Here is an 18,874-nt window from a genome sequence, read left to right as displayed (position 1 = left end):
TAGCGAAGTGGTCTTGTGGCTTCCTTGACCAAGAACCAAAGATATTCACTCATATTTATCATAGACTCCATTCTCCCAAGACTAAGGCACTGATCTACCAAGAGGGGGTCATCTAAAAATCATACATTTTTGACCTTTTCCTAGGTCTAGCCAAATTGGGTCACCTAGGGCATCATTTTCCCGACAAACTATCCCTCCAAAAGGTTTGATCTCCTAGTCTCTCCTGCGCTGATGTCTCCTCAAAACCTCCTCCAAATTTGAGGCCATTCCGACAATGGAGTTGTGAGAAAATCCAAGCCCTAGCTCCGAGATCAAACTTTGCCCTAGCATCCCCAAGGCTAGTGCCACATAGGGTCAATTCAACACCTTTAAGTGAAAATTATTTCTTTGATCCTTTCTCCCACTTTGTATAGGGTAAGAACATCATTGGTTGCCATATTCTTTCCTCCTATCCTAGACTAGGTCCACTTGGTCCCATGTGATCTTGTTCCTCTGAAAGGACAATTCTTCAAGAACCATCCGAGATACCAATTTCTCATATATTTCTCATCATGAAGAAGGTACACTTCCATCAAGTTTATTATGGCATGATAGATTTGGACATTTAAACTATGACAATCTCCGCTTATTGAAGAAAAATGGTGTTGCTGGTTTGCCTACAATTCCTAGGAAACATAAGCAATGTGATGCTTGCATTCTAGGAAAGCATAGCAAACAGTGTTTTCATGATTCACATTCAAGAGCACATAGGAAGCTTGAACTCATTCATTCAAATTTATGTGGTCCAATGTTTGTTCCTTCTGCAAATGGAAATAAATATATCATGACATTTATTGATGATTACACCAGAATGTGTTGGGTTTATTTATTGAAGAACAAATCTGATGCTTTTCAAACATTCAAGAATTTTCATAAATGGATTGAAAATGATGCACAATCTCATATTGGGTCTATTCGCACTGATAATGGAAAAGAATATACATCAAATGAATTTGAAAACTATCTTCGCCAACATGGGATCAAACATCAAACAACTGTGCCTTATAATCCCCAACAGAATGGTGTAGCTGAAAGAATGAATAGAACAATCTTGAATATGGTACGATCCATGCTTTTCTTCAAAAATGTAAAGATAATGTTTTGGGCTGATGCTGTTCTATGTGCTGCATATATAAAGAATAGATGTCCATCTAATGCTATAAGAAACAAGACTCCTTATGAATTGTGGTATGGACATGTTCCTTCGGTAAAACATCTCAGGGTCTTCGGTTCCACCTGTTATGCTTTGATACCAAAGGTTCATAGAAACAAACTTGGTGCTAGAAGTCGTAAGTGTATCTTCCTGGGGTATTCAAACACCTCTAAAGCATACCGCCTCTATGATGAAGTAAATAAAAAGTTTGTTGTATCTAGAGATGTCATTTTTCTTGAATCATCCAAATCTGACAATGATGTTGAGCGGCAACTTGATCGCTTGGATAGATTCGCAAAAGCGAAATCATTTCAAGAATTTGATAATCAGATTCCACATCTTGAAGGGGGGATTCCTATACTAGATCAACATGTGGAATCTTCTTCTGAAGAACACTCTTCCCCGAATGGAACTCCAACAACGGATGATGCTTTAAGTGATGTAATTGATAGAATTGGGAGACTCAATCTTGATTCGGTCCCAACTCAATCAACAGAGCAGCCTAGACCATCTCAGAAAGGTCTCCCAAAGTGGCTGACAAAAACACTTGAAAGTGTTCATCCTGATGAAATTGGAAAAACAGGAACCAGAAATTCAAACCGACAAAATGGAGGTGATGTAGATGACTCTAATTCACTTGTTGATATGGATGTTACTTATGATTGTGAATTGAACTTGTCTACAGATTTTGAACCAACTTCCTTCAAAGAAGCTGCTTCTCATGATGAATGGAAAGAAGCGATGCAAAAGGAGTATGATGCCCTCATAAAGAATGGCACTTGGAAGCTGGTTGATCCTCCATTTGGAACCAAACCAATTGGCTGCAAGTGGGTCTACAAGAACAAGTACAAAGCTAGGCTTGTGGCAAAAGGTTTTGCACAGAAGGAAGGGGTCGATTATGAGGAAACTTTTGCCCCCACAGCAAAATGGGCCACCATCCAGACACTCTTTGCACTAGCAGCTCAGAACGGTTGGAAAGTCCATCAAATGGATGTAAAAACTGCCTTTTTGAATGGAGATCTAAAAGAGAATGTTTTTATGTTCCAGCCTGAAGGATTTGCTGTGAAAGGACATGAACAAAAAGTATGCAAACTTGTGAAGTCCTTGTATGGCCTCAAACAAGCACCGCGAGCCTGGTATGAAAAACTAACTGAGCATCTTCTGAAACTCAACTTCAATCATTTTGATCTTGATGATGCAACTTTATTTGTCAAGAAAGTTGGCAAAACAGTTGTATATCTTGTGGTATATGTAGATGATCTTTTAATAACAGGGAACAATGAAAGCTACATTGCATCCATAAAGAAGGAATTGGGGAAAAGTTTTGAAATGACTGATTTGGGCTATGTTCATTACTATCTTGGCATTGAAGTAACCCAACATCCAAAATCCATATTTCTTTCTCAAAAGAAATACATTGGAGATTTGTTAAACAGATTTGGCATGACAGAGTGCAATCCTATTTCTACTCCAATGGAACAAAACTTAAAGCTCACATCTATTGAAGGAAAAGAATTTGAGGATGCAACAAAGTATAGACAGCTTGTAGGAAATCTCATCTACCTCACTACTACCAGACCAGACATTTCATTTGCTGTTGGAATCCTCTCCAGGTTTATGCAAAAGCCTTATGAGGGACATTGGTCTGTTGCAAAAAGAATTCTAAGGTACTTGAAGGGAACTCAAGACCTTGGAATAAAGTATACACAGGTGGACGACTTCAGCTTGATTGGATACTCTGATTCAGACTTCGATGGAGACAAAGAAACTGGGGTATCTACTTCAGGATATGCTATGAGTCTTGGATCAGGAACTGTCTTTTGGAGATCACGCAAACAATCAGTTCCAGCAGATTCCACAACAGAAGCAGAATACGTGGCAGCAGCGAAAGCAACGAAAGAAATTGTGTGGCTCAGAAAAATTCTTGAAGATTTGCAGGTAAAACAAGTACAATCAACTCCACTCATGATTGACAACACCTCTGCAATAAAGTTGGCCAAGAACCCAAAGTTCCATGATTGTACAAAGCACATCAATACTAAATATCATCTGATCCGACATCATGTTGAGGCCAAAACAATCCATCTCCGTCATTGTTCCACAAATGAACAAATTGCAGACATCTTCACCAAAGCGCTTGGAAGAGAAAAGCTTGAAAGATTCAGAACGATGCTTGGACTCACCAACATCCCTTCAGATTAAGGGGGGAATGTTGACACCTAATCCTCTGAGATTGGGTGAATTTGGAATGTGAACAGTCATCAGAAGATGAACTGAGCTGTCACATTCTTTGTACATAACAATAGCTACCTAATGAAATAAATCGTATCAGTTTTCTGCCAAACTGGAGTTACTTTTGGCCTGACAGAAACTCCTTCACATGTCATATCCCATAAACCTAACCCTCAAATCCTCCCTTCCTTTTCCTAGAAGACATTGTACCTTGCTTAGAAAGCAAGCAAGCTCCATCTTTCAAGCTTTTCTGGAAAGGGGATTATTTGGGTCACTCCAAATCCATTCATTGATCTATCCTTCATCGACAACTCCATAATCTACCGGGTCTCCTCCCATCGGTGAAAGTCTGTAAATAGAAGGGAGCTTTAGCTAAGGTGACAATGGGCTAAGTCTCCATTTATTGCCCTTGGTCTAGAATTTTCCTTTTAGGGATCCCCTTTAGGTCCACTGCTAGTTTGAGCGGTAACAAGTCCAACATATTGCGTCTTTTGCCTCCTCTATAAAGAGTGTTAGGAATCATTGTGAGTAAACCAAGAGTAAACCAAGAGTGTAAATACATGATACACTAGATTTCTCGACAAAATTTTGGTGAACTGAGTGCAACTAATCTCTACTTCCTGTTGAACCAGGAAACAGTTGCTAAACCAATGCTAAAGATGCAACCTAAAGTACTCTTTCGATCTGTGGAGCTCCCTGCCCAATCTACTTCATGAAGCCCTCCAACCTCATTCCATCAACTTGTCTGTACCATAATCCATAATCTGTTGTGCGTTTGAGATACCTTAGAACATGCTTCACAACAACCCAATGAACTTTAGTTGGCTCCATCATGAACTGACTCAACTGGTTCACTGCAAAACAAATATTAGGTTGTGTGTTGACTAAGTACATCGCAACCCGATGAGCTGCCTGTATAATGTGGCATCTACTCGCTCTTCCTTACTGGCATCCACCTTCCTCCAGTTTGTGACTATTGGTGTGGTCATGGGCCTGCAATCTCGCATATGAAACCTCCTAAGGATCTCTGTAGTGTACTTCCCTGTCCCAAGAAGATTTCCCCATCACCCTGCCATAGCTCCAGTTTGAGGAGATATTGCATAAGCCCTGTATCCTTCATCCCAAACTCCCTTGCAAGGTCTGCCTTGCAATCCTTGATCAAGCTGTCTGCTCCAGTGAATATAAGATCATCGACATAGAGCACTAGAATGAGCGGAATTTCTCCAACTGTGATGTAGTATAGGTTGGCATCCGCCTCTTAGTGAAGCCCAGTCCATGGAGGTAGCTATCAATATGAGTGTACTATGCTCTCAGAGCGTCTTTGAGCCCATAAAGAGCTCCCTTCAACAAACATACATGAGTGTCTCTACTAAAAGTCTCTGACCCTTGCGACTGCTCCATATAAATCTCCTCCTCATCCACTTCATTGAGGAATGTTGCCTTCACGTCCATCTGGTGGATCTTCCACCCCATTTGAGCTACAAGTGCCAGAATCGTCCTGATGGATGAATAACGAGCATTGGGGCAAACGTCTCATCATAGTCGATGCCCTCAACTTGTGAGAAGCCTTTGGCCATAAACCTGACCTTGTACTTCTCCACACTCTCATCTGCTCCATGCTTCACCTTGTACATCCAACGTGAGCCTACTACTCATTTTCCCTCCGGCCGTCGCACAATCTCCCGGACATCGTTCTTCATGATGGAGGAATATTCCTTCAGCATGGCCTCCCACCAAACCTGCTGAGAGGCTACCTCCTGGTAACAAGAAGGCTTTGTGTCCAACAACTTAGTCACTAGTGCCATATATCTAGTGTACCTCCATGGCTGCTTGCTCTACTTGAACATAGAGCTAGGAGTCTTAACTCATTCCTAGGCCTCTTGAATCAACCTCTCGGCCCACTTGGGTCTCTTCCTCCCTGTGCTGGAAGTCACTGATTAAGTGGCTGCCTCCACTCATATTGGACTCTCCTCCTCATCTTGTGCTGACTCCTGGTCATCCTGCGGTGTGGCCCTCATGCTACCTGGAGGCTGGCAGAGATTCAATTTGTAATCCTGGCTGAGGCTCTTGCTTGGGAGTGAGTAGCTCTTCATTAGGTACTCCAACCTGCTCTCGCTATAAGGAATCTCTAAGAGCTCTGTCCTCCTCAAACCTTATGTCCCGCCTGATAATTGTCATCTTGAGTGGTGGTAAATACACCGTGTACGCTTGATATGTCTCACTGTAACCCATGAAAATTCCCTTTTCTGCTGGGATCCAGCTTCTTCCTGCTCTCTTTGGCCACATGACAGTAAACTTTTGTGCCAAAGATGCGAAAGTGTGAAACATCAGGCTTCTTGCTTGTGAAAGCCTCCTCCGGTGTTACTCGTCCAAGCACCCTGTGTGGACTCTTGTTTTAACTCCACTTTTATGTCATAGGTCTAAATGCAGCTCTTTTTTGTGATTATTAAACCCATTATATTTCTTTCTGGGTTGTTTTAGTCATCCTCTATATGTATGCGTTGACAAATACAGATGAGGATTATGCATAGTAAATTATATGAAATTGGACAATGCGTTATTGTGTTGCTTAGGCAGAACTTAATGCAATGTCTCTCTTCCTTTATTTCTTCTGCGAGCTTACATTGATTTTGCTGCAAGGCAGATAGAATGTTTGCGGAAAGATGACATCATATCTGTTTCTTTGCCTGTCTTAGAAGTTTGCTCTACAAATCTACAAGCTCATAAACAATAATAGTGTTTTTTGGTGTCTTCTCTCTTTCTTTCCATAGGCACGTGTCTTTATTGACTAAAGTATCTCACTCAATTCCCCTTCCAATATTTATTCACTTGAGAGAAGATTAAGGGGTCACTAACAACCTATTCATAAGTACATCTGTGCCACTTGGACGGATCTGCCCATGATACACAGCACCGAACTTGCTTTCTATGCTGAGCATTTTCTTATCACTAAAAGAACGTCTCATTATTTTGTCTATGTTCAGAGGCATTGGTCATATGGTTTGTGGTTCTTCATGGGCACTCACGTTAACTAAGGTGGCAGATAAGTGACGTTCCTATAGATCAAGGTATTTGCAAACTTATTCGTCTAGAGTTGGAAACCGGGGAAGATTTTATTGTATTGCTGCCCACTCTACAGTGGTAAGAAAGGGCTTCTCTGCTCCTTGGAGAAATGGTGGTTTAAGTGTAATTGTTTTGTTAGGTAGGGATCATCAGGGATCTTTTTAATTATCTCCTCTCCATGAAGAGGAGAGTAGTAGCATTGTAAATGAGATTAAAGACGTATTCTGTCAGATCCATGAGATATCGTTCTCTGCATCAGATATTTAAACATCACCCCCAGTTACCTGGTAGGCCAACGGAGAGGCTTCGTAGATTGTAAATAGATGTTACATGTCTACCTTCAGCATTGCTTAGAGTTGCATCAGTTAAGTTTTACTACTAAAAGGCAAAAGATGCTGGAAGACAAATTTTTAATTTGATGCTAGTGTTGCTAATTATAGTGTGTTTGCTGTGACAAATATTGGTTGGTTTATGGGGAGATGCTCATGATGGCCTTTTCTTGTTGTTGTTTCAGACTTCGAAGCGCATTGTCCCATATTTGTTTGTTCGAGGTGATGGAGTTATATTAGTCTCTCCACCTTTGAGAACACCTTAAGAGGTATATTGTAAGTAGTACAGTTTGAACTTTGAGGGTTATTTGAATGAGGTTGAGTTTTTGTTCCAACCATTCAAGATGTTTGTGGTGCTCTTTTATCCCTTCATCACTGCTTTGTTGAGATAACGCCGGTTCTGTAAAATAGAGCAACTGAGATTTCTACATCAGATTACGTGATGGAATGATGTGCTGTTAGTTTATGGAAGCTAGGTGCCCAATAATATCTAAATAGCAGTGTTAATATTAACATGACATCCATAGACTCTAATTATTGGCGTTCTAGTTAATAGAATATTATGCGTTACTGCCATTTAGTAGTTGCTGTACGCTACTGTAAATGTTGTGGTGGATTAAATCATTGAACACAGCACAGTGATGATATCAAGTAAAAACTTGCAATATTAATTGTGATTCAAAACAATGTTACTGGTTCCTCCAATGCTTGTTTGCTTGTTATAGAATACTTTGACTGATTCAACTTTAGATTTTTAACAAAATTTCCTTGCTTTTGCCTTAGCATGGTCCTGATACGTGAAATTACCTCTTAGTCCGGCATATGTAATGGAGTAAAAAGATTTAAACCGTATGTGTTTTAGTTTCGTAAAGTTCTTACTGCTAGTGACGACGCAACCTATATAATAATGTTTCTTAACATCCTCTCCCGTGATCAACTTTAGATTTTTAACAAAATTTGCTTGCAATTTCCTTGCCTCTGCGTTCGCATGGTCTTGATACGTGAATGTTAATTACCTCTTAGTCCGGCATATTTAATGGAGTAAAAAGATCTAAATCGTGTGTGTTTTAGTCTCCTAAAGTTCTTACTGCAAGTGACGATGCAACCTATATAATAATGTTTCTTAGCATCATCTCCCGTGATAAAAAAACATAGTTGTGTTTTCTTATAGGACAGTGATTGTTTTTACTCTTTCTCGTCTTACCATGTAGAATGATGGTTGAACTGTTTGATTTTTCTCTTTCTTGGATGCGTAGTCTCATATAGTTCTTTGGTTATTTGTAGAAGGGCGATGAGATGGTTGATTTTACTCTTTCTTGTCATATCATGTTGAAGGATGATCGAAGGGTTTGGTTTTGCTCTTTCTGGTTATTGGATGTTTATTCTTGTATGCTTCTTTGGTTATCATTTAGGGTAACGTTGATGTATGTGGTTCATATACTTTGAATGTAATCTTCCATTTCAATATTGCTCTGACTATGATATTAGCTACACATTGTTTTCTTGTTTGTGGGTTAGGAGATTATTGAGCGCGATGTATATGTTGCCTACCACTAGTTTTGTCGTATGATTCATTTTCCTGGTCTCTGAGGGGGCACAAAATCAAATACAAAATATTTCTTACGTCAAATGATGTTCAGAGTAAATGATGGCAATAAGGTGTAGCCCTATTTGTCGAAATGTAAAAAGCATAAAACAGTTTGTAACAACAAAACGAGCTACATTCTAATGCTTCTCAACAATGAAATCTTTAAAAACAATGTTTTCCGATGTGTTGGCGAACAAGATATTAAATACATAAGAGATTGCATGATTACACTCTACAAAATGTCTGTCATTCTCATATTTTAGTAAATTTCAATCGTGTTGCCAGATGATGTATTCTACATCCCACCTGATAAGTTTAGTTTCTCGATTTACAATAGGTTTGTTCAGGTGTTTACCAACAGTAGTTGTGTTGTATTTTTTCATTTTCCTGCCTCATGTCGAGGCAGAAAATCAATTATGAGTTATTTGTATATTAGAATTTATAAAATTCAAATGTACAAAAGTTCAAAATGTGTCTAGTAGGAAACACTAGCTCGAATTGTATTTGTGTAATTAGTATATGATGATATGGAATGGAACAATATTCGACACAGTAGCCTAACCATTAGCTGAACAGTGATCAAAGTTATTTTCGTTGTTGTCAAAAATATGATTTTTTATATAGATGTGTCTCCTTTCTCATTTTAACATATATTTTAGTTAACTGTTTAATCACTAATTTACACTATTTATTATTTCCTGTGTTTCCATATGATTAGATTCATCTTACCCTTTGATTTAATAAGCATCAATATAATATATCATCTCTATGCTTAGATTTATGTTGATTTATTTTATTATAGTTTTAATATATATACTCGATTATTTCTGTATTAGACTTCAATTTATTTTACTTTATTTTATATATAATTTAGTTTATTAATATATTTTTTTAATGTATCAACCTATGTTGGAGATGCACCTCGCTACCTATGAGGTTATAACATGGTCATTTGGGTTTTTTTCATTGAAAAGTCAACGTACAAAATTTTAAAAGTGGCAATGAAAACATAATCTAATATTTGTCTTTGAAATAACGAGGTTATAAAATGATTAGCTGGGTTTTGGGTCTAGCATTGGGTTGGTTGGAGTTGATCACTATAGGTTTAGTTGTTTGTGCATTAATGTATGGGTTACCTAAGAACACTCAAACTAATGTTTCTCAATGTTTTTTGATTTCACTTTGAATTGGGTGTTTTTTGTTAAAAAATTGTGAGGTTATATTATGATAAAAAAATTCAAAATTGTGAGGTTATATTATGATAAATTTTTTTAAAAAATTTAAAGAACAAAAAGAACAAACTAATGTTTCTCAATGTTTTTGATTTCACTTTGAATTGGGTGGTTTCTGTTAAGAAATTGTGAGGTTATATTATGATAAAAAAATAAAAAAAATTTAAAGAACAAAAAGAACTTGGTTGTTAGTCTACTCACTAATTGGTTCTCTATAAGTCAAAGTTTGCCATGCTTCATAGGAAATCTGTTGCTCTTATGGACATAAACTACTTAATGGATGAGATAAGTACATGGTTTCATTATTGAGATACTCAATTGTTAATCTACTCTATAATTGGTTCTCTATGAGCAAAGTTTGCCATATTTCATGGGAAAACTGTTGCTCTTGGGAACATAAATTTACATAGTACATGGATTTATTATTAAAATGAACATAATTAGTACATGGGTTCATTATTAAAATGAACATAATTACTTGATGAGATAAGTACATGGTTTCATTATTGAAATGTTGGTAGTATAGTAAATTACAATACCTTGTTGCCATTGTTGTACTTTTACATCAGATTTAAACATTAATAGGGCAGAATGTATATATGGGCTAATATCTCTTTAACTTCTACATCTCAATTCAAAGATCCTACCTTTTTTTTTATCCAAGTCAAATGTTGATAACAAATCTCCTGAGCGAGTTAAAAATGTTGTAATGGAAGCCCTCATTGATGTTTTTTTAGCGAATATACCTAGTGAATAAACCAGCATGAAGCTATAACCCTCAAAATTTTGTCATGTGTGTTTATATTGGGATGTTAATTATTCACACACATGTTTTGGGTGCTAATTGTAGGATGAGTATGAAATTCTTTCCTCTTTCTTAAGAGTTGTATAAAGTTTGTTTCACAAATTTCATTGTGTTCTATGTGATTGCAAAGTATTATTATTATTCATATTTTTGTCATGATGATCGTTGAGGAAGAATTTTAGGAATTGATGATATATATATATATATATATATAAGGAAAATTTCATGGGAGAACCCTTGGATACTTCCTAGATTCTCGTTGATGGTACCATGGTGTTGATTATAGTGCTTGACTTAGTAGTTACATCTAGTGAGGCACGCAACAAAGACAAACAAAGACAATTAGCCTAAGGGATCAACTTTGAGATTTCCTGCATGAAGCTCAAAGAATTTAACCACTTGAGCTACCCATTGGGCTAATGTTTCCTTTTTATTTATATAACACATGCACACACATTCAAGTACATTTTAAAATGCATTACAAATGGGTTTTGCTCTCCAAAAACAAACCAAATGAAATGATCTTAACCAAAAATGGACCTAGATGCTAAACTAATAATTAATGTCAAAACCAATAATAATTTATAGAAACTAACCATATAATATATTAACGACAACCAAAGACCATATCTTCAATTATGTTGCTAGATTTAGAGGTGCCTTTGGCAAACCCATGCACTAGTGGGATGTTTTTTCCGTGCTTGTTGGGACTAGCTCTTTTTCCTTTAACCCAAGACCTAGCACTTAGCAATGAAATCACCTAGATATTCATATCCATATTGATTTTTTCACTTAAAAGGCTATCTTGATATCTTTTTTTGTGAGAAACCTTGTTGGGAGCAATCAATTTTTCCAATGTGGCTATTATTTTCTCTTCCAACATTCCTTGCCTGATAGAATTTTGTCGTCTTTGTCTCTATGCCTTATGTTAGAATTCACAAAGTGCCAACTACTTTTTCGTTATTGGTATTTGAGAATTCTTTATGTTTTGGGGCCTCTCATTAAGAAGAACTAGGATGATCTAATGAGCATTGAAAGATGTGAATCACTTTCCTGATTTAAAGAGATTTTCTTATTCAACCTTGGTTGAAAATGACACTATAGTTTTAAAATGACTCTTTTGTGTGTGCTCGCATGTTTACACTAGATTCCAACCTACCAAAATGGGTAGAAAAAGTTACACTTAGGATGATGCCACCCTCATTCACTAGCATAAAGAGCTAAATCACCATAAATGGAAATTAATGGCAAGGGAAGATCATTTGGTAGTCTTTATATCTTAAGAAAGCTCATATATGAGGAAATATCACATGTTAAGCATTTTTTGGAATTTGATGTCCCATAAATGCTAGATATGGTTTGTGCCATTAATGATAAGAAAATGTGCTTACCTAGTTCCTTAGGTTCTACTATCCATCCATCACCTTCAAGCAAGGCGGGGGGTGGGCGGGAGGAGTTTCATCAAATCTAAGACTTGGAGTCTAGTTGGCCAGGTAGTGAATGATTCCATTTCATGTTCGTTTGACATGAATAAAGCCAAGCCTTGCAAAGGATTGAATCATTCTTTTGCACAACGTCATATGACTAGTGGCTTTTCATGATAAGCTTTTGAATTTTTTGTCAAGGATGTAGATCTTCAATTTCAAATCTCCTTCAAAGACCTAGATTAAGAGTTTACACAATAATAAGAATGAGAGCTTTTAATGTCCCCTTATTATTCATCTTGATCCATGCAAATTGATAATAAATTCTTAAAATTTGTCCATGGTGATTTTTGAATACCCTTCCTATTCTCGCTAGATAATTCTAGTGTTAAAAATGGGTTTGGTTCACATTTCATTGTTGGGAGTGCATTTGCAAACATTTATGCCTGGTGTGAGAGTTTACATGATGAACATAAATTGTTTCATAACATGCATAAAAGAGGTGCCATTGATTGTTGTTTTACATTGTCATATAACTTATTTTTGGGCGCAATTCCTACTAAATTGTTGTTAAAACTATCATTGACATGGTATATGAGTGCAATTTCTATAGGGCCATCATGAACACTACGACTACTAGTGCTTTTAAGCGTAGTTCTGTATGAATCAATGTTAAAGTTATCTTTAGGGGCGACCCTTGCAAAACTGCAATTACTTAACCTTTTAGGGGTAGTTCCAGAAGTATTGAACCACCACTGAATTATTAACTCTCATTGAAATCTAATTTATTGACTTGGATTTTCAAAACAAAAGTTGAATTTTACCAAGCAATTAAAAACAAATAAAATTTAAGGCAACTTATTCCTTGATAGATTCCAAAAGTGTCCTTTTATTCTTTCAAGTGAAGAGTATCCACCATATATCAAAAAGTTTGACAATGGTTTGCAAATTTTTGGGAAAATGTCTATGCTATCAAAACCATCACGACACAATGGCTTCCATAGGGTAGCACACTCACAACTTTTTCTAGGGTTCAAACATTATTGTGGGCTTGACATTGCTTTGTGTTGAAAAGAGTAACTAGGTTCGGTCTTCATGACATGTAATTGTGATTTTTGTAAATGAAAATAACATTATTTTTGTGATACTTACTTCATGGGTTTCATGAGCAAGAGATTTTATTTAGACGACTCCCATTGAGAGCCTTAGGATTTATCATTAAAGTCAAAAAGTCAATGTCATGTATGAAGAACCCTTCTTTCGATATGTCAAATGTATATGAGTCTATAAAGCCCTTGAATTATAAGCACAAGTTCTTTTTTCATGTCGGCCTCAAGAGAAATTGAAAGGATCAAGTCGGCTCACCTACACAAAGTGTTAATTTTAAACAACAATGGTATGTTCTATGTTGTAGAGAAATTTTACTTCAATTTCTTAATTAGCCCAATATCAATATCCAATTTAGCGATCACATCAACATGATGGTAAAATCCAGATAGAACATAAACATAAACAATAGAAGACAAGCCAAGACAAGAGGACACAAGATGTGGCACCAGCGAGGGGACAAATCCCAATGTGGGGAAACCCTTGATCAATTCTTCTTATAGTCTTCAATAGGTCAGCAGAGAGAGATAATACAATTAACAAATTTGATAATTTATGAAAGCAACAAAAGAGCCCTAACCAGAAAAGTCAACGCTGGTCAACAGGGCAAATTTGACCCTCAGTAAATCGGTCAACTTCAGTCAACTTCGACCTCCAAACAACAAGATAAAACAACCCTCAAAACAATCAAATTCAGCGCAGTCAAAGTTTGGTCAAACAACCCACCTATGATTAGACCTAACTGCAGTCAATGTTGGTCAACAGTTAACATTTAACTTCGATTTCTGTGCCCATAAATGTGACCTGCCCAAACAGAGATAACCCTCACAAAAACGCAGTCAAAGGAGGTCAATGCATGCTGGTCAACGCTTGGTCAAACTGTCCAGAAATTTAGTGTCCTGAAATTTCTCTCTCCTGAAATTTCGGACGTGTGGAGAGAGAGAGGCCTAGAAATCCGTATGCAATCAATGAGGAGAGAGAGAAAAGTGTGAAGATGAGTGTGTCCAAATGAGGCTAAATCACCTTCTATTTATATGCAACGTCGAGGATGAATAGACATGCCTGTTGGGCTTCTGAGCCTACACAAGTTTGCTAGCTGACCTTAACATTTTGACCATAATCAAAATAAATTCATAACTTCATTTTTACATGTCATAAATTCATAACTCCGTCTGCTAATCCATCTGCCAATCTGTACTATCAATACACCGCTCTGCACTACTTTGCTCCGCTGAACTATGAAGAAGAAGTGATCGAGAATGTATCATACCATTCTCTACTGACCTGAAGTCAGTGCCAAAAAAAGAAGAGTGTCTCATACTACTCTTACTGACTTGAAGTCAGTTCCAATAAAAAGAGTGTCTCGTACCACTCTTACTGACCCGAAGTCATTCCAATCAAAAGAGAGTGTCTCATACCACTCTTATTGACCCGAAGTCAGTTCCCATTGATCCCAAATCAATATCGGTCATCCTAGCATAGGGAGTATGGTAGTACACGATGCATCCATCGGTAGTACTATGGCCCCTATCCTCATTTCCCTACTCATTGGCCAGATGAGAGGTACTTCCCATGAGTCCTAGACTGCATGGGTAGGATGTCTCAACAGGAGAAGGATGAACCACTCATTCTGCCTACATATCGCTAAGGTGTATCATAGGGGAACGCTGAACCACTCACCCTGTACACAACAAACCATTAGGGGAAGCTTGAACGACTCACCCTGTACACAACAAACCACTAGGGGAAGCTTGAACCACTCACCCTGTACACAACAAACCATTAGGGGAAGGCTGAACCACTCACCCTATGGTTGCTCATCGCTCCAAGAAGTACCCCAAGCCCCCCGGAGCTCCTAGAGCTCAATGTCCATCTCAAACAGGACCCTCATAAAGAGGGTCTCTCCACAACTCCAAGTCGTTCTCGGAAGGCCAAGAACTTGACCTTTCCTAGGGGCTTTGTTAGAATATCGACGACTTTCTCATAAGTTCCAATGTGATGGAGCCTTATTGCTCGTCGTTGTACCATATCCCAGATAAAGTGGTACTTGATATCTATATGCTTGGAGCAATCATGAAACACGAGATTCTCTAATAATCAGATCCCACTTTAGTTGTCGCAGAGGATCACGGTGTCATCCAACACATGTCCAAACAACTCACGAAAGAGCTTCCTCAACTAGACAGCTTCACAGGAGGCCATACTGGCAACTATGTATTTGGCTTCAGCGGTGCTCAAGGCAACCGATTTTTGCTTCATGCTCATCTAGGATATGGAAGCAGAACCCAAAGAAAAACAACATCCAAAAGTGCTCTTGCAATGCACCACATTGGCAGCCCAATCAACATCAGAATAACCATGCAGCCTCACATCTCTGACAATGTATCTCAGTGCATGAGTGATTGTGCCTCGAAGATATCTCAGAATACTCTTGGCACCAATCCAATGTATATGATGAGGCTCAATCATATATTAGCTCAATGTGTTAAATGCAAAACATATGTCCGGACAGGAGTTCACCAAGAACATCAGTGCTCCTATGAGTTGGCGTTATTGGGAAGCATTTCCCAATTCAGGTCCAACAACACTACCACATACTTCTTAAAGTTAAGTTCCATTGGAGTAGTCACAAGTTTGCAGTCCACCATCCCAAATCTTTCCAATATCTTCACAACATGTTTTCCTTGAGAGAGGAAAATTTCACCTGGCTTCTGCCAGACCTCCAACCCTAGTAAATAGTGCATCAGTGCTAGGTCCTTCATTGTCAAATTCAGAAGCCAACTCTCTCTTACATTTGTGAATGAGAGGCTTTGCACTTTGATCATCACCATTCTTGATTTCGTAGAGCCACTTAGAGGTGACAACAGATTTGTCCTAGGGTCTAGGGACCACATCCCAGACATCATTCTTCATAAATAGCATCCTTGCATACTTGATGCTTCACGACTTCTTTGAATGATGAAGGCTCATTTTGAATGATAGTGCTCACGGTGGTCAAATATCCTCAATACCTGTTCGGCTTCTTGCTTTCATGGAAAGTCCCCCTTGGTCCAATGTGTCTTTCGACTTCTTCGAGAGTATCCCTAAGCCATGAGGGTCTCCTTTTGGAGGAGGAAGGCTCATGAAGGGAGGATCTATAGGATCCATAGGTTTATCAACATCAAGCATCGTTTCGTCCTCTTTTTCACCCTGATTTTCGGTGTCAACTTCTTTGTCTTTCCTTAGGATGGGAAGGTTGTTGATCTTCTTGAGGGCCATATTTTCGTCGAAGGTGACATCATGACTTATCTAAACTTCCTTTTGACCAGCCACATAAATTCTATATCCCATGGAATTTTCACTATAGCCCACAAAGATTCATTTTTTACCAAATGCACCCAATTTGCTCCTTTTCTATTTCGGCACATGAAAATATACGGGACTTCCAAAAATTCTAAAATGAGAGACATCAGGTTTCTTACCAATGAACATTTCTTCGGGAGTCTTGGAGTCCAATGTTTGATGAGGGCATTGGTTTTGAATATGCACGACGATATTTGCAGCTTCAGCGCATAGAAACTTCGGAAGGCTTTGATCATGAAGCATGGCACGAACAACTTCTACAATAGAACGATTCTTCTTTTCAACCACACCATTCTTCTCAGGGGTGTATGGTGTTGTAGTCTCCCTCTTAATGCCAACTTCTTTGCATCAATCTTGGAATTCATTGGATTCGTACTCGGTCCCATTATCAGTCCTCAATATCTTGATTTTCTTCTTGTTTTGGATCAAGGCTTTGAAATGTTCGAACTAGGTGAACACTTCATCCTTCTTCAAGAAGTAGATCCATGCCTTGCAAGAATAATCATCCGTAAAGGTGAGACAATATAAGTATCCTCCCAAAGAGTTTACGTGCATCATACCCGATATGTCGGAGTGGATCAATTGCAATATATCTGTGGTCTTGCTATTACTTGAGGGGAATGGTCCCCTTGTAAGTTTTCCTTCGGCACATCTCGGACATACACCTTCATGCTCTACTTTGAACTCGGGCATACCTGTCACCATTTGTCTCACATCGGGTAGGGTCTTGTAATGAAGATGGGAAAACCTCCGGTGCCATAGTTCAGATTGTAGAGATGTGTTGCAAGACATGGCTCCCAATGGACTTCCTCTAACTTGATACAAAGTGTCAACTCTGAACCCAAGATTAAAAACATCTTACGTACCTTTCCATCGATAAATGCCACCTTGAATCCTTTGTTCTCCATGGTTGAAATGGACGCCAGGTTCTTCTTGAGATCAGGTACATATAGTACTTCTTGCAAATGAATAGTGTTACCTTGATTCAATTGAAGGGTAACATTCCCTACTTCTTTCACGGGATAGGTGGCATCGTCTCCAAGGATGATCTCCAAGTTTGTATCCTTTTCTATTAGATTAGAGAGGGCTTCCTTGTATTTGGTGAAGTGCCTTGAGGCAACACTATCAAGCAACCAATTTCCCAAAGTGTCCGGAGGAGAGGCAGTGGAGAGGGCTGATATAAGATAGTACTCTTTTTTCTTATTGTTAACAACATTGGATTCTACATATATGGAGTTCCTGTATTTCTTGGAGGGTCGACCATTTCCTTGATGTCACACATTCCTTTTTCCTTTGCCATTGGACCTACCATTCCTTTGATCGCTATTGTTGAAGTTGCCCCTGGAATGATTGTGATCATCATCATGCAATGTGTTCCTTCCATTTTTGAACCCTAGTCTTCCCTTAACTTTGCTTCTTTGAACTTGCATTGTTCTTCCTCTTAGCATGAGCGGAGAATGCAATGGGGTTGCTTCTATTAGAAGGCCTTTCTTTCTCCACCATTCTTGTTTCTTCTTGAATGCATCTCGACATCAATTCTTCAAACCCTGGAATTCGATGATTGTTGAGTATAGTGGCTCTAAATACATACCACTTAGGTGGGAGTTCTCCAAGGGTGGTGAGAGTGAGTTCCCTGTCAGGAAAGACTTTTCCAATCGAGAGTAGATCATTCTTGATGTCAGTAATCCTCAAGAAGTAGGATTGAATGTCCTCATCTAATATCCTTGAACTTATTCTTGGGAAATAGAATTTGATTAGCATTACTAATCTTGAACATGCCGACCAACCTATCGTAGATCTCCTTGGAGGTATTCAATTCAGTGATATAGGCCACCAGATGCTTGTCAATGGAATCCCTGAAAATCTTCTTCACTTTGACTTCAACCCTATTGTACTTGGTCTTTGTAGTACCCTGTGCATTTGAAGAAGGCTCAATGATTTTACCCTGCACATAATCCATCACTTCTTTTTCTTCCAAGGTCAAATCATGAGACATCTTCCATCCATGATAGTCAGATTTATCATGGAGCTTGTCTTCAGCTGGCAAATAGGATGAGGAACCCATTGAGCCTTTTCTCCTTGTCCAACTGTCTTTGGTGATTTCTCTCACTCGTGCTTGGGCTTGTCTTCACCTCAGCTTTGATACCATGTTAATTTTAAGCACCAATGCTATGTTATATGCTTTAGAGCAATTTTACTTTAATTTCTCAATTAGCCCAATATCAATATCCAGTTTAACAATCACATCAACATGATAGTAAAATGCAGATAGAACATAAACATAAACAATAGAAGACAAGCCAAGACAAAAGGACACAAGATGTGGCACCAACCAGGGACAAACCCCAATTTGGGTAAATCCTTGATCAATTCTTCTTATAGTCTTCAATAGTTCAATAGAGAGAGATAGTACAATTACAAATATGATAGTTAATGACAACAACAAAAGAGCCCTAACCAAAAAAGTCAACGCTGGTCAAAAGGGCAGATTTGACCCTCAGCAAATCGGTCAACTTCAGTCAAATTCGGCCTCCAAACAACAAGATAAACAACCCTCAAA

The 18,874-nt window shown here is 38.3% G+C and overlaps 1 protein-coding gene across 1 annotated transcript in view; it reads left to right on the top strand.

Moving 5' to 3' along the window:
• LOC149205439 (sm-like protein LSM3A) overlaps positions 1-7,503 on the top strand; it is a 32,774-nt gene extending 25,271 nt beyond the window's left edge. The window contains exon 3 of the mRNA XM_089393469.1: positions 7,002-7,503. Coding sequence (XP_089249595.1) covers positions 7,002-7,082 — 81 coding nt within the window. The 3' untranslated portion in view covers positions 7,083-7,503. The remainder of the gene's footprint in view (positions 1-7,001) is intronic.
• The last annotated feature ends 11,371 nt before the right edge of the window (positions 7,504-18,874 follow it).

The sequence above is a fragment of the Pinus tabuliformis genome, chromosome 1_2, assembly GCF_031772625.1.
Source record: "Pinus tabuliformis cultivar Carrire ecotype Pingquan chromosome 1_2, CPIR1, whole genome shotgun sequence".
NCBI lineage: Eukaryota > Viridiplantae > Streptophyta > Pinopsida > Pinales > Pinaceae > Pinus > Pinus tabuliformis.
The sequence above is the reverse complement of the archived record's forward strand: the minus strand, read 5'-3'. Positions and strand labels throughout refer to the sequence as shown.